The sequence below is a fragment of the Carassius gibelio genome, chromosome A17, assembly GCF_023724105.1.
Source record: "Carassius gibelio isolate Cgi1373 ecotype wild population from Czech Republic chromosome A17, carGib1.2-hapl.c, whole genome shotgun sequence".
NCBI lineage: Eukaryota > Metazoa > Chordata > Actinopteri > Cypriniformes > Cyprinidae > Carassius > Carassius gibelio.
In genome coordinates, this window is record NC_068387.1 from 27029472 (window position 1) to 27045379 (window position 15908).

The 15908-nt window shown below is 36.3% G+C and overlaps 1 protein-coding gene across 3 annotated transcripts in view; it reads left to right on the forward strand.

The window, feature by feature from the left end:
• The window catches only part of LOC127933154 (ryanodine receptor 3), a 112757-nt gene extending 99616 nt beyond the window's left edge, over positions 1-13141 (forward strand). For all 3 annotated transcript variants that reach the window (XM_052529910.1, XM_052529911.1, XM_052529912.1), the window contains 17 exons: positions 235-764; positions 2323-3105; positions 3807-3865; positions 3960-4137; positions 4408-4494; positions 6371-6553; positions 6627-6757; positions 6890-6932; positions 7085-7212; positions 8418-8478; positions 8893-9039; positions 9150-9284; positions 10339-10495; positions 10983-11047; positions 11120-11220; positions 11570-11621; positions 12513-13141. In XM_052529910.1, the coding sequence (XP_052385870.1) occupies positions 235-764; positions 2323-3105; positions 3807-3865; positions 3960-4137; positions 4408-4494; positions 6371-6553; positions 6627-6757; positions 6890-6932; positions 7085-7212; positions 8418-8478; positions 8893-9039; positions 9150-9284; positions 10339-10495; positions 10983-11047; positions 11120-11220; positions 11570-11621; positions 12513-12608 (2936 nt within the window). In that variant the 3' untranslated portion in view covers positions 12609-13141. The remainder of the gene's footprint in view (positions 1-234; positions 765-2322; positions 3106-3806; positions 3866-3959; positions 4138-4407; positions 4495-6370; positions 6554-6626; positions 6758-6889; positions 6933-7084; positions 7213-8417; positions 8479-8892; positions 9040-9149; positions 9285-10338; positions 10496-10982; positions 11048-11119; positions 11221-11569; positions 11622-12512) is intronic.
• The last annotated feature ends 2767 nt before the right edge of the window (positions 13142-15908 follow it).

A 15908-nucleotide genomic window follows, 5' to 3' on the forward strand; every position in this document is an offset into this window, starting at 1 on the left:
CATTGACTTCCATAGACTTTCTAAAAAAGTCAATAGGGACCAACAACAGTTTGATAACCAACATTCTCCAAAATATCTTCTTTTGTGTCCAACATAAGAAATTCATTCAGGTTTGGAACAATTTAAGGCTGAGTAAATGATGACAGATTTTGCATTTCTGGGTGATCGGTCATTACCTAACGACACACATAAATCACAACGAATCCTGGATCAAACTCCAATGTTCTCCTGCAGGAAATGTGGTGAATGGGACCATCGGCAAGCAGATGGTGGACACTCTTGTGGAGTCCTCCAGCAACGTGGAGATGATTCTCAAGTTCTTCGACATGTTCCTCAAGCTGAAAGATCTAACAACCTCGGAGAACTTCAAGGAGCATGACCCTGACCGTAAAGGCGTCATCTCCAAGAAGGAGTTCCAGAAGTCCATGGAGAACCAGAAGCAGTACTCTCAGTCCGAGATCGAGTTCCTGCTGTCCTGCGCCGAGGCCGACGAGAACGACATGTTCAACTACGAAGAGTTCGTCAATCGCTTCCACGAACCCGCCAAAGACATCGGCTTCAACGTGGCGGTTCTTCTCACCAATCTGTCGGAGCACATGCCTCATGATTCCCGACTGTCCACCTTCCTGAACCTGGCCGAGAGCGTAGTGAACTACTTCGAGCCCTACCTGGGCCGCATCGAGATCATGGGCGGCGGCAAGAGAATCGAGAGGGTTTACTTCGAGATTAGCGAGTCCAGCCGAACGCAGTGGGAGAAACCGCAGGTCAAGACCAGTCGCATTTATTTCTACAATGCAGATTGATTCAAAGCAGCTTAACAGTGATAAACAGGCAATAAAAACAATTTTAAGATTGTAAAATTAATCAATTATGAAACAAATTCAATTGAATAATAGCATTGATGTCGCAAACATTTAATTTCAGCTGAAAAGCAACTCTACAGAAGACAATAGTCAGTATACAGATCAATTCAGTTCAGTGTTGATTCAATTTAGTTCAATAACTGTTAATTGTAAAATTCATTAGTTGAAACAACAAATTCAATTCACCAAAAAAATCAGTGTCGCAAGATTAAGAAACAAGTTCAATTCAGCGTTGATTGAATTCAGTTTTCAGTTACTGTCAGTTGCAAAATTATGAAGAAAATTGTTGTCAAATTCATCAATTATGAAATTATAAATTTAATTCAGCTCTAATACGACTCTGTATCATATTCATCAATTTTGATCAGTATTGATTCAGTTCTGATCAACAGTGTCAATGTTGCTAAATTCATCAATTATGAAACGTTCAGTTTTACATTTATTTAATTCAGTTCATAGTTGATTCAGTTTAGTTTAGTAACTGTCAAAGTTGCAAAAATCGTAAATTACGGAATATTCAAGTTGGTTCAAAAAAATGTAAATGTTGCAAAATTAATCAATTTTGAAACAAGTTCAGTTCAGTGTTGATTTAGTTCAATTAATTTGTTTAGTAGCAGTGTCAATGCTATAAAATTCATAAATTATGAAAACGATGGATTAATTAAAAAAGAAAAAACTTTACAAAAGACAATAGTGAAATTATTATTATTCAGTTCAGTTAAATGTTGGTTTAATTCAGTTTATTTACAGTATCAGTGTCACAAAATTCGTCAATTATTAAATACATTTTCAATTTTAATTAAACAGAAGTCAATCGTGTAAATATTCAGATCAATTCAGTCCGGTGTTGATTCCGTTCACTTCAATAACGATGTCGATGTTGCAAAATTAATTAAAGAAAAAAGTTAAATTCAGCATTTATTCAATTAAATTGTTAGTTTGTCAAAGTTGCAAAATTCAACAGTCATAAAAAACATTCCATACAGTTCTATACAACTGTCATGAATTATGAAACAAATTCAGTTCAGCTATGAAAACAACTCTACAGATGACTGAACTAGTCTAGAAAACTCTACAAGATTGATCAAATTATTCAATTCAGTTGTGTACGATAACAGTGTCAACGTTGCAAAATTCATCAATTATTAAGTATTATTATTATGTATTGATAGGTAAAAATTGATAGCCTGAATGCACTGTAAGTCGCTTTGGATAAAAGCGTCTGCTAAATGCGTAAATTAAATTGTAATTTTAAGTTCAATTCAATTAATTGTTGATTCAGGTCAATATTGACTCAGTTCATTTAAATGCTAATATTGCAAAAGTAATTCATTATAAAACCAAGTTCAATTCCAGCTGTAAAGCAGCTCTAGATTAATTATTAAGTTCAATTTAGTTCAAGTTCTATTCTCATCTGATAGTGTCTGGGCATTACTGAATATTGCAATTAAATCCGCAGGTCAAAGAGTCCAAGCGGCAGTTTATCTTCGATGTCGTCAACAAGGGCGGAGAATCTGAGAAGATGGAGCTGTTCGTGAACTTCTGCGAGGACACCATCTTCGAGATGCAGCTAGCGTCTCTGATCTCCGAGCCGGACGCTGCTGAGAGACAAGAGGAGGTCGATGATGAAGATGATGCTCGGAGCGTGGATCTAGACGAGGACGATGAAGATGCCGCACAGGAGTCTTCCTCAGCGTTCGCTCTGGCCTGCGTCTCCATGAGGAAGAGTCTGTCCAACCTGCGGCAGCTGCTGACCTTCAGGAGCATGAGGAGACAGTATCGCAAGCTGAGGAAGATGAGCGTCCGCGAGATGATCCGAGGATTCTTCTTCTTCTTCTGGATGATCTTCACTGGCATGTTCCGCTTCCTCTACAGCCTGGTCTGGGGCTTCTTCCACATCCTGTGGTCCACGCTGTTCGGCGGCGGTCTCGTGGAAGGAGCCAAGAACATGAAGGTGACGGACATTCTGGGGAACATGCCGGATCCCACGCAGTTCGGGATCCACGGAGACGTTCTGGAGCTGGAGAAGCTGGAGTACTGTGACGTGTCGTCGGTGGCGGAGCTGGGGCGCATGACGGCGGGAGATCAGGCGGAGATGGAGCTCATGACGGAGCTGATGTACATGCAGCCCAGGAGGGAAGGAGGCAAGCATGGCATGGAGCCGGGGCTGGGAGACGTGTCCGAGGTGATCGGAGTGGACACTCCGTCTTTAGCCAGCGCCGTCCATCAGAAGAAAGCTCAGGTGTGTGTTCACAGCCTCAGTCACAGAGGGTGCACTCATTTATTCAAAAAAATCACATAAAATGTGATATATTTTTCCAATATAAAACATCTGTGTTCTGTGTGAATCTGTGTTAAAGTGTAATTTATTTCTGTGATGCTCCGCTGTATTTTCAGCATCATTCCTCCAGTCTTCAGTGTCACATGATCTTCAGAAATCAGAATAATATGATGATTTACTGCTCGAGAAACATTTCTGATTAATATTCATCGTTACTTACCTTCTGAATTTTATTGTTAAGTCTTTTTTCACCCTTTATGGCAAAAACCTATCAATAAAACTAAAATAATTTTTTTTCATTATAACCTCCCTTCTGTCCGTTTTTTTTTTTTTTTTTTTTTGTAATTAAATAGTTTTTATGTATGTTTTATGTATGGGGATATAAAATGTGAAATATTTTAAATAAATCATAAAATAAATAAAAAACATCATTAGCTTTTAATTTATTTTTGTTGTATATATTGTAGAAAATTGTTGTGGAAACTGTAATACATTTCATACAACACTGATAATAATCAGAAATGTTTCTTGAGCAGTAAATCATCATATTATTCTGATTTCTGAAGATCATGTGACACTGAAGACTGGAGGAATGATGCTGAAATGAAAGACAATACACATAAAGTTCAGTTTATTGATGAATCTGGTGTGTTTCTGTGCAGGAAGCTGCCAGTAAACAGACTGATGAATCAGAGACCAAATCAGAGTCGGAGAAGGCAGAGTAAGTGTGTGTGTGTGTGTGTGAAGTGTTTGTTGTAGATCAGCGCTCACAGTAGTGTGTCTCTGTGTGTGTGTGTGTGTGTGTGTGTTCGCAGTGTTGAGGACAGAGAGAAGAAAGACCAGGACAAGGGTAGAGAGGAGAGTGTGTCAGACTCGCTGACAGACGAAGAGAAGAAGCCGCAGAAGAAGAGACGCGGCCAGAGGAAGGAGCAGGCCGAGGCCTTCATGGCGGCGTTCTTAGCCAGTCTAGACGTCCATCAGACCAAAACCCTGGTGAGGAACGTCAAAGATCACTACTTTATAAATCCTTACATAAAGACTCATGAGTACTTCCATGAAGACAGGCTCACAGTTATTTGCGGAGCGTTTTGTCTGAACACTGCTGGATGAGGAGCTTCGGTCTCTGAGGGGTTTTGCAGGTTCTTGTTCCTCTTCCTGAAGTGTGACGCGTGTAAATTATGTGTTTTTCTGTTCGTCAGACTGAAGAGATTCTGTCCTCTGATCCCACAGTCACTCGAACACTAAATATAACTCTGTTTTCAGAATTATCTGGCCAGAAACTTCTACAACCTGCGATTCCTGGCTCTGTTTGTGGCGTTTGCCATCAACTTCATCCTGCTTTTCTACAAGGTGAACCTTAAAAACCTCTTTATTTTGTTTAATAATAATTAAATTACTACATAATCGTAAATAAAAATATGAGCTTTTGTGTATTTATTTTTAATTAATTTAATTGAAATTAATTTTACATTTACATTACATTTAATCATTTAGCAGACGGTTTTATCAAAAGCGACTTACAAATGAGAACAATAGAAGCAGTCAGGTCAACAAGAGAACAACAACAGAATACAAGTGCCATGACAAGTCTCAGTTAGTCTAGTACAGAACGCATAGCCAGTTTTTTTTCCCCAAGAATATGAAAGAAAAGACAAGAAAATGAAAAGTGCTAGTGTTAGTAGGTTAAGTGCAGGCGTAAAAGATGAGTCTTTAGATGTTTCTTGAAAGTGAGTAAAGACTCAGCTGTACGAATTAAGATTGTGAAGTCATTCCACCAGCTGGGCACAGTCCAGGAAAAGGTCCGTGAGAGTGATTTTGAATTTCTTTGGGATGGCACCACAAGGCGTTGTTCACTTGCAGAGCGCAAGCTTCTGGAGGGCACATAGGATTTAACCAGTGAGTTTAGGCAAGTTGGTGCAGTGCCAGTGGTCGTCTTGTAGGCAAGCATCAGTACCTTGAATTTGATGTGAGCGGCTACTGGTAGCCAGTGTAACCTGATGAGGAGAGGAGTAATGTGAGCTTTTTTTGGCTCATTGAAGACAACCCTCACTGCTGCATTCTGGATCATTTGCAGAGGCTTGACAGTACATGCAGGAAGAGCCTGCTGTCCTGGAAGGAGTAATGGTTGACGAGCCCAGCTGTATAGAGAAGTTGTGATGAAGCAATGGGGTAGCTGGAATCACCAGGAGTTCTGTCTTCGTAAGGTTAAGCTGAAGGTGATGGTCATTCTAATGACGTCATGTAGATGGAGAAGAGAAGTGGTCCAAGTACTGAGCCTTGAGGAACCCCAGTAGCAAGGTGTTGTGACTTAGAAACATCACCCCTCCAAGACACACTGAAGGATCTGTCAGAGAGGTAGGACTTAACCCACAGGAGAGCAGTTCCAGAGATGCCCATCTTTCTGAGGGTGGACAGGAGAATCTGGTGATTAACAGTGTCAAAAGTAGCAGACAGGTCCAGTAAGATGAGTACCGAGGATTTTGAAGCTGCTCTTGACTCAGGGCTTCAGTAACCGAGAGCAGAGCAGTCTCAGTTGAGTGGCATCTTTTGAAGCCAGATTGGTTGCTGTCCAGGAGGTTGTTCTGTACAAGGAACATAGAAAGCTGGTTGAACACAGCTCGCTCAAGTGTCTTTGCAATGAATGGAAGAAGGGATACCAGTCTGTAGTTTTCAAGAAGCGCTGGATTTAGAGATGGTTTCTTCAGCAGTGGGCTTACCCGAGCCTGCTTGAATGCTGAGGGAAATGTTTCAGAGTGAAGAGAATATATATATATATATATATATATATATATATATATATATATATATATATATATATTAATAATTACTTCCCTTTTTCTGAATTGTTATTTTGTATCATTTATTTTTTTTATAATTATGCATACATTTCAAATTCATATTTTTATTCAAATATTTATCATCTTGCTTTTTATCTGTTTATTATTATTATGATTATTATTTTTATTATTTAGTTTTTTTCTCTTCCCACCTGTATCAAAAAATTATAAATCATGAATTTAAAAAAAACATCGCTTTGTTGAATTGATTTGATTTTAATTTGCGTTGTTGTTTTTGTGTGTGTGTGTGCGTGTGTGTGTGTGCGTGCGTGTGTGTGCGTGCGTGTGTGTGTGCACGTGTGTGTGTTTGTGCATGTGTGTGCGTGTGCGTGTGCGTGCGTGCGTGCGTGTGTGCGTGTGTGTGTGTGTGTGTGTGTGTGTGTGTGCAGGTGACCGGTGAGGACTCTGATGATCTGGACCCGTGGACGCGGCGAGAGGAGGATGATGAAGCTGCGCTGGAGTATTTTGTTCTTCAGGAGAGCACAGGTTACATGGCTCCGACCCTGCGCTTCCTGGCCGTCATGCACACCGTCATCTCCTTCCTCTGTGTGCTGGGATATTACTATCTGAAGGTGCTGATCACACACGAGCGATGTGTTTGGGAAGAGTTCGTCAGCGCAGCTAACCCTCTTCTTCTCCGCTCAGGTGCCGCTGGTGGTGTTCAAGCGTGAGAAGGAGATCGCACGCAAGCTGGAGTTCGATGGGCTCTACATCACCGAGCAGCCGTCTGATGATGATATCAAAGGCCAGTGGGACAGACTCGTCATCAACACGCCGTGAGTCTCTCGTTTGACATCACAGCTCCAGTTCATTCAGTGCATGCTTAAGTTACATGAATCTTCATGATGCACAGAAAATGACATCTGCATTGTCTGATATGTGACGGTGTGTTTCTGTGTCTCACGCAGGTCGTTCCCCAACAACTACTGGGACAAGTTTGTCAAACGGAAGGTAAGTGTGAAGAAGGATAGAGGATGTGCAGGACACTGTATTTGTCTTCATGAATGAACCTGTATTATTAATATGCATGAAGAAAAAGAAGCCTACAGTATCTGAGCGATTCATGTGATGGTTGTAATGATGATGTTGTGTTTGCGCTGAAGGTTATTAATAAGTACGGCAATCTGTACGGAGCCGAGCGGATCGCGGAGCTGCTGGGTTTGGACAAAAGTGCTTTAGACTTCAATCCCACCGAAGAGACGGTCATTAAAGACGCCTCGCTGCTGTCCTGGTCAGGAACCACATCACGCTCTCGTGCTCATTATTACTGCATGTCTGACTGATTGTGTAAACTACATCATCTGTGATAGGATCAGATCTGAATCACAGCAGACAATAACCAGCAGATCTGCTGTTCTTTCTCAATCATAACCAGCAGTCAGCATGAACAAGCTGCTTTATTTACAGAAACTTGGACTGTTAATGGATTAAAATAATTACATTTTACATTTAGTCATTTTGCAGATGCTTTTATCCAAGGCGACTTACAATTTGGGGATGCATGAAGTGATTATATACTTAATTATCTGATTCCAAAAGTTTCAAGAACAGTTGTTTTTTTTTTTTCGGAATGTTTATGATACTTTATATATATATATATATATATATATATATATATATATATATAGCCTTTTTTTTGGGGGGGGGGGGGGTATTTTATTTTATTTTATTTATTCAAGGCAAGTTTATTTTTATAGCACATTTCATACACAACGGTAATTCAAAGTGCTTTACATAAAAGAAAGTAAAATAATCATAAAAATAAAACAAGCAATTTAAAAACTTGATATATATAAAAAAGTATGTAAATGAATTTAAAACATTTAAAAACATAAAATGATATACTTAATTAGCGAATTCCAATATATATAAATATATATATATATATATATATATATATATATATATATATATTTATTTATTTATTTATTTTATATATATATATATATATATATATATATATATATATATATATTTTTTTTTATTTTTTTTTATTTTTTTATATATATTTTTTTACTTTAAGTAAATTTATATTATATAAATTTTTATGACAAATTTGTATTTATTTATTTTTATTTTGTTGAATATATATTGCCATTTTTATTTTATTTAGGGTTTTTTTTTTGTATTTTCTTATTTTATTTTATTTTATTTTATTTTACTACTTTTAAAATTCCAGGGTTTCCATAGTTCCTAAATAAAAAGGAATTTTTTTGAGCTGATTTAGTAAAAAAAAAATATATATATATATGTATGTGTGTGTGTGTGTGTGTGTGTGTGTGTGTGTATATATAAGCTTTTACATCTTATTTTAAATCATTTTACACCACTTGGAGGTTTTCTGAGCCCCAGGACCTGATTGAGAACCACTGTCGAAGTCTTTTGTTTGTAGCTGTTGATTGATCTTCTGTAAGAGTGACTCTGACTGTTCTTCAGGTTGAGCTCCATTGACACCAAGTATCACGTGTGGAAGATGGGCGTCGTGTTCACTGATAACGTGAGTGTGATTACTGTTCACCAGGTTGCAGGAATAGTTCAGCTGTAATGGGTGCCGTCAGAATGAGAGTCTGATAAAAACATCCCAATAATCCACAGCACTCCAGTCCATCAGTGAACATCTGGAGAAGACAAAACCTGAAACACATCCAGCATTAAGATGATTTTAACTAAAATATAATCACGTGGTCTGAACTGAATCAGGAGAGAAATCTGCACAACATCAAGCACTGTTAGCTTTTGTCTTCTCCAGATGTTAACTGATGGACTGGAGTGCTGTGATGTTTTTATCAGCTGTTTGGACTCTCGTTCTGACGGCACCCATTCACTGCAGAGCATCCAGTGCTGAGCTTATTTCAGATGCCCTTCATGATTGCTGATGTGGCGTCGGCTTCTTCCTGTTCTGTCGTTGCAGTCGTTCCTGTATCTGGTCTGGTACACCACCATGTCCATCCTGGGACATTATAATAATTTCTTCTTCGCCGCTCATCTGCTGGACATCGCCATGGGCTTCAAAACACTGAGGACCATCCTGTCCTCCGTCACACACAACGGCAAACAGGTTTGACTGCAAACTCTGTGGCTCCCGGGTTGTTTTATCTTCTTTATTTTGATCTCTTGAACTGTACTCATGTTAAACTGTGTGTGTGTGTGTGTGTGTGTGTGTGTCAGCTGGTGCTTACAGTCGGGCTGCTCGCTGTGGTCGTGTATCTCTACACCGTCGTAGCGTTCAACTTCTTCCGCAAGTTTTATAACAAGAGCGCTGACGAGGACGAGCCCGATATGAAGTGTGATGACATGATGACGGTGAGTGACGGATTCGTGCCATATAATCACGTTAATGTGTTGCAATTAAGGAAAAAATACCATGTTTAAGGCATTTAACGCGGCCACCCGTCCAGACCTGTCCGTCATCTTCCACTGATGCAGTGTGGAGTCTTTTCAATGCAGCCGAAAATTCAATATATGAGGCAAAAAATAAATCACCCTCTTATTATGGTTCAGCAATATCAGAATATGCTCAACTTCACGAATGAAACTAGTTGCATTTTAAAATCATTGCAGAACTTATGAGTCTGAACAACACACGGCAATGATTCGTTACAAAATGAATCCACGATTTGAAAACAAATCAAGCGAGTCAGTGATTCAGTGACTCATTCACGAAGGCAGGCTATTGATTCATTTCTGCATTAATCAGTTTTTTGAACGATTCAAGTGAGTCAATGATTCAGAGACTCGTTCATGAAGGCAGTCAATTCAAAGTGAATTTTGTTTTATTAATTTCTGCCTTAATCAGTCGTTTTGAACGATGCAAGTGAGTGAATGATTCAGTGACTCATTCATAAAGGCAGTCAATTTCAAGATTCAAGATTTTATTCAAGATTGAATTTATTATTTTCTGCCTTTATCAATTGTTTGAATGATTCAAGTGAGTCAATGATTCAGTGACTCGTTCATAAAGGCAGTCAGTTGATTGATTTCTGCCTTAATCTGTTGTTTGAACAACTCAAGTGAGTCAATGATTCAGTGAATCATTCATAAAGACAGTCACTTGATTCTTTCATGAATGAATCAATCATTTGAGCGTTTCATGAAAGATTCAGTATGACTCGCTCAGTGACCTGCTGCCACCTACTGGCACTTTTTGTAACGTCTATAAAAAGAAATTCTCATTTAACACAATAATGACTTTTTAACGATCTTTTGAAGGGAATTTGTCAGACCAAGTCGATATGCAGTTAACATCATGTAATTAATTATATTTAAAAATCTTAATTACTTGACAGCCCTACGTATAATATAATCTCAGAGAGACTGTGAGTGTGTGTGTGTTCACTCGTGTGTGTGTGTGTGTCAGTGTTATCTGTTCCACATGTACGTGGGCGTCCGTGCTGGCGGCGGGATCGGTGACGAGATTGAGGACCCCGCGGGCGACCCGTACGAACTCTACCGGATCCTGTTCGACATCACCTTCTTCTTCTTCGTCATTGTGATCCTGCTGGCCATCATACAAGGTACCTCAGGATATATGTGTCCGTTTATTAACTGGGCTTTAATGCGTCTCATGCAGGGTCATTATAGCTCACAAAAGCTAAAATTAAAACCAATAAAAAAAGATTTTCATTACCTAAAAAAAAAAAGTTTAATTTAAAGTACTAAAATTGAAATAAAATGAGTGAAAATCATGATGGGTCCCAGTGATGTGGAGTAAAATGAGAAGAGGAGCGGTCCTAGAACTGAACCCTGTGGAACACCTGTGTCCAGTTGATGTGATTAAGATACATCACCATCCCAAGCCAACCTGATAAGACCGATCAGTAAGATATGATTCAAACTAGCAAAGTAGAATCCCTGTGATGTCCAGTGAAGAGAGGCCAGACAGGAGGATCTGATGATTCAGTGTCTGTAAATGCACTATATTTTCCCAGATGTTCCTATTATTCCTGCAGCTTTATCTAGCACTGAGTGTTTGACTGATGAGTCGGAGTGATTTGTGTTCAGGTTTGATCATCGATGCGTTTGGAGAGCTGAGAGACCAGCAGGAGCAGGTCAAAGAGGACATGGAGGTACACACACACACACACACACACATCAGTCCGTTTGTGTTCAGATCAGTCATGCTCTCTCTCTCCTCACAGACCAAATGCTTCATCTGTGGAATCGGGAACGAGTATTTCGACACGACGCCGCACGGCTTCGAGACTCACACGTTACAAGAGCACAACCTCGCCAACTACCTGTGAGTGTCGCCTCACAATACACCAGCATTATATCAGCAGATGTTACAGCTCAATTATACACTACTGAAGCATTTATTAATCGTTTTAATTAGCATCATTTTCAGTTTTCATTTTAATTTTATAATAACAATTTTTTTTTTATTTTGTTTGATGATTTTTGCTACTTGTAAGTGTTACTTTTATTTCAGTTTGAGTTTGACGTTTTAGTACTTAGTAATTTTTCTAATTTCAGTTTTTATAAACGTAAGTTTTTCATCTAGTATTTACGTTGTGTTTTATTTCAACTTTATTTCAATTACCGGAAATAATGTTTAGTAGTTTTAGTTCTGATCTCTGTTTTTTTTTCAGATTTTTCTTGATGTACCTGATCAACAAGGATGAAACCGAGCACACTGGTCAGGTAAGTTCACTGAAGATGATCGTGATGATTATTATTAGTGCTGTCAAACGATTAATCGCGATTAATCACATCAAAAATAAAAGTTTTTGTTTAAATAATATATGTGTGTGTACTGTGTATATGTATTATGTATATATAAATACATACACATAGAGTATATGTTTTTAAAATATTGTACATTTATATATTTTTATTCTAATATTTTATTATATTATATATAAGCAGTCATTTTTATAAAATGTTTTATTTTAGTGTTGATTTTCTTTATTTTAAAATAATTTAAATGTTTATAATAATTACTTTTAATTTAGCATTTTATTACTTTATTTATTTATGATTTAAATTATTTCAGAAATATTTATTTTTATTGTTTTTCAGAAATTATTTTAATTTTAAATAGTTTTTATTATTTAATAATTTACATTTTGTTTTTAATTATTTTTTGAAATATTTTAATTTGACATTTTATGATTTAATTTGTTTTTGTTTTATTTTGATTGTTTTTTATTATTTAATTTTAATATTTTTATGATTTAAGTGTTTGGCATTTTATTATTTCATTCGTTTTTCAAAAATTATTTTAATTCAAAATTTGTTACAATTTGAGAATTAGAATTTTTATTTTTATAAAAAATTATTTTGTAAAAAATGATTTCATGATTTAATTATTTTTTGTCTTATTTGTATTGTTATTTTATTATGTTAATAAAAAAATGAATTAATACATTTTGTAAATGTCTTTTATTTGAATGTTTTTATTTTAGAAATACCTAAATTTAGCACTTTATGATTTAATTGATTTTGACGAAGTGTTTAATGCGCTCCTGATGGAAGCAGGCGATTGTTGAGTGACGTGTGTGTGTGTGTGTGTGTGTGTGTCTGTGTCCGCAGGAGTCGTACGTGTGGAAGATGTACCAGGAGCGATGCTGGGATTTCTTCCCGGCCGGAGACTGTTTCCGTAAGCAGTATGAAGACCAGCTGGGCTGAAAGAGCTGCGTTTCCTTCAGATCCAATCCAGTGCCAATTCAGAGGAGTCTCTCTCTCTCTCTCTCTCTCTCTCTCTCTTTCCCTCTGTCTGCTCTGGTTTCAAACCGTTCTTTTCCTTTTCAGTCCCTCAACAAAAGACAGAACAGCTCAACACGTTGCCTTCTTTGAGCCCAGAACCATTGCACAAGGTTTTTTCCAGTTTTTTGAGAAACTCTGGGGTGATGCACAAGCGTTTGGACAGCATGATGCCAAAAGCACGCGTGTTTGTGCGTGTGTTCACACTCCCTCGGACCCTTTGCCTGCTTGCCCGTAGAGACGAGGAGATTCCCGACTCAAACCTTCGTCAAGTGCCTTACCTCCATCACATCTGAGCTATGCAAGACCTGCGTTCCCTCCCGATGTCGTGGAGGTCTGTTCGTGCTCCCGTCTCCTGGTTTCAGATGGAAATGCTCTCGTTTGGCCGTTCGTATGTTGTAGCTTTGCTGAATTGTGCTTTTGTTTAGAAGGACAAATAAAGATATTGATGCAATAAACCTCTTCTGTCGAAGCTGCCGCTCATTTGACATCTTTACACACACGCTTTGTTCAGTAGAAAACAACACTTTGTTCTTCCTTCACAGCGGCGTTTTGCATTTACAGGTAAATTAGGCAGACTTCATATGAACGGAGCTCAAACTCTTGTGAAGTTGTGTAACGTCACACACAACCCTCAAAATAATTTAGCATCACATTCACGTGTTTAGGTAAACAGATATTATTTTTTTATTAAGTGTTTTATTTAAATATATATTTATTATTTTTATTAATTTGTTTGTTATAATTTCTTTTAATTTTAAATTTTGAATCATTTATTTTTTTATTTTTTTATTGTTTAAAAAAAGAATATTTGATTCAATCTCACATTTATGATTTAATTCATTTTAAGTTTTATTTTGATTGTTTTTCAGAAATTTTTGTAATTTATGTTTTTATGACTTAAAATACTTTTTCATTTTTCATTTTAAATTATTTTAATTATTAAAAATATGATAAAAGTATATTTTGTATATTTGTGTTTTTTTTACTATTTTAATTTTACATTTACATTTAATTGTTTTTATACAAAATTATTTATTTACATTTTTATGATACAAGTTTTATTGTATACTTTATTTTGATTGTTTTTAGTTTTTTAGTTTGTTTTAATTTTAAAATATTTATTAACATTTTTAATTTTTTATAAAATAATTTTAGTAAGTGATTTATTTAGATATATTTTATATTTTAAAAAAATATTTTAATTTAACATTATATTGTATACCTTATTTATATTTATTTTATTTTAAAATTGTATATTTTATGATTTAGTATTCAGGGTTCCACTTACAATTTTCTTTCTTTTTGTATTTTAATAATAATATTTTCCTGATTTCTTGCATGTCATCATGTCATGAACCTCAGTAGTGTCCAGGTGAGGAGTCAGTAGTGTGTGCATCTGATGCTGTTTGTTCAGTGAAGCTCCATCACACTGTAATACTCCGTGTTCACACACACACACACACACACACGTGTTATTTCATCTGTGTACTCCTGGCTTCTTGTGACCTTTAGTGTGACTGCATGACAACCCGATCATCATCAGTGACACAGAGACGCTTGAGGACAGAGAGACGAGAGACAGACAGATGTGCCCAACAGAAACAGTGAAGGACTTTCTTTATTGACGTTTTATTTTATTTTAATTTTACATTTACATTCATGATTTAATACATTTTAGTAATTGTTCTATATTATTAGAAATTATTATAATAAAACATTTATTTAATTTAGTATTATTTTGATTTGTTAAAATATTTAAATTTTTAAATTTTTATTTCACTTTGAGTGTTTTATTTTGATTGTTTTGTTTCAGAAATATTAATTAAAATTTTAATGATTTAATTCTAATGCTGATAAAAAAGATTGATTATGATGTGTATATAAATACACATAAATAAATGTATATATAATAAATGCATGCAATTTATATGTGTTATATAAATCAAATATATAAATATGTATCACAATCAATTTGACAGCACTATTAAATTCACTTTTGTAAGTTTTATTAGCTAAATGTTTTAGAAACTACTTTAAGTTTATTTTGCAATATATTATAAATTGTTTTTTGGTCATTTTCCCCCGTTTTAATTTAAAATTAAAAAAAATATATGATTTCATTTTTAGACAGAAGACAGAATATAGAATATAAGAATATAATTAGAAGTAGGCCTAGTATTTTAAATTAATGTGTAATAACTATTTATTTATTAATTCAATGTTGTACTCCATCACCAACTGAGTAGGCATCTTTTATCTCTGAAATCATTTTAGAAGCTCATTCTATGGAGCACGAAACAAATGAATCAATCAGTAAAAATAGTTTTTCTAAAGGAATTGTAAATGCATTTAACAAACTGTTAGAAGAAAGGGGTCATTGGGGTTCTATATAGAACCATAGGGTTCTTTACTCAACTACAAAGAACCTTTCATGCTAAAAAGGTTCTATAATGACAAGAAAGAACCCTTTTGGCACAAAGGGTTCATATCTTGAATTTTGTGATCATTCACATGCATTCATAAATGCATTTGAATACACCGAATAATGCAGTGAAAGAACACACTAAAGATGAACACACGCACTAGTATGACATCATCATGTAACTTTACATTAGCCTAGATGCTCGCACTTTTTAGGCATGATTTGTTTATTTTTTTAATATACTTGATACTGTTAAAAGGCACATCATTAAATGAAAAATACGAGTTCACATTTCACACCTAAACAAGCGTGGAAAACGTAATTATAACTAGCTACTAAATTAGTTAAAAATGCCTATCCATATACAGCTATGATTTGCGAACCCCAAACTGATTCAAATGATTCGCGATCCCCAAATTGACTCAAATGATTCGCGATCCCGCTCCAACTCCCAAACTAGAGTCAGATGACTCGATTCGCGATCCCGCTACGAACTCCCGAACTGATTCAAATTATTTGCGTTCCCCAAATTGACTCAAATGATTCGCGATCCTGCTACGAATTCCCGAACTGATTCAAATGATTCGCGATCCCCAAATTGACTCAAATGATTCGCGATCCCGCTCCAACTCCCAAACTAGAGTCAGATGACTCGATTCGCGATCCCGCTACGAACTCCCGAACTGATTCAAATTATTTGCGTTCCCCAAATTGACTCAAATGATTCGCGATCCCGCTACGAATTCCCGAACTGATTCAAATGATTCGCGATCCCCAAATTGACTCAAATGATTCGCGAT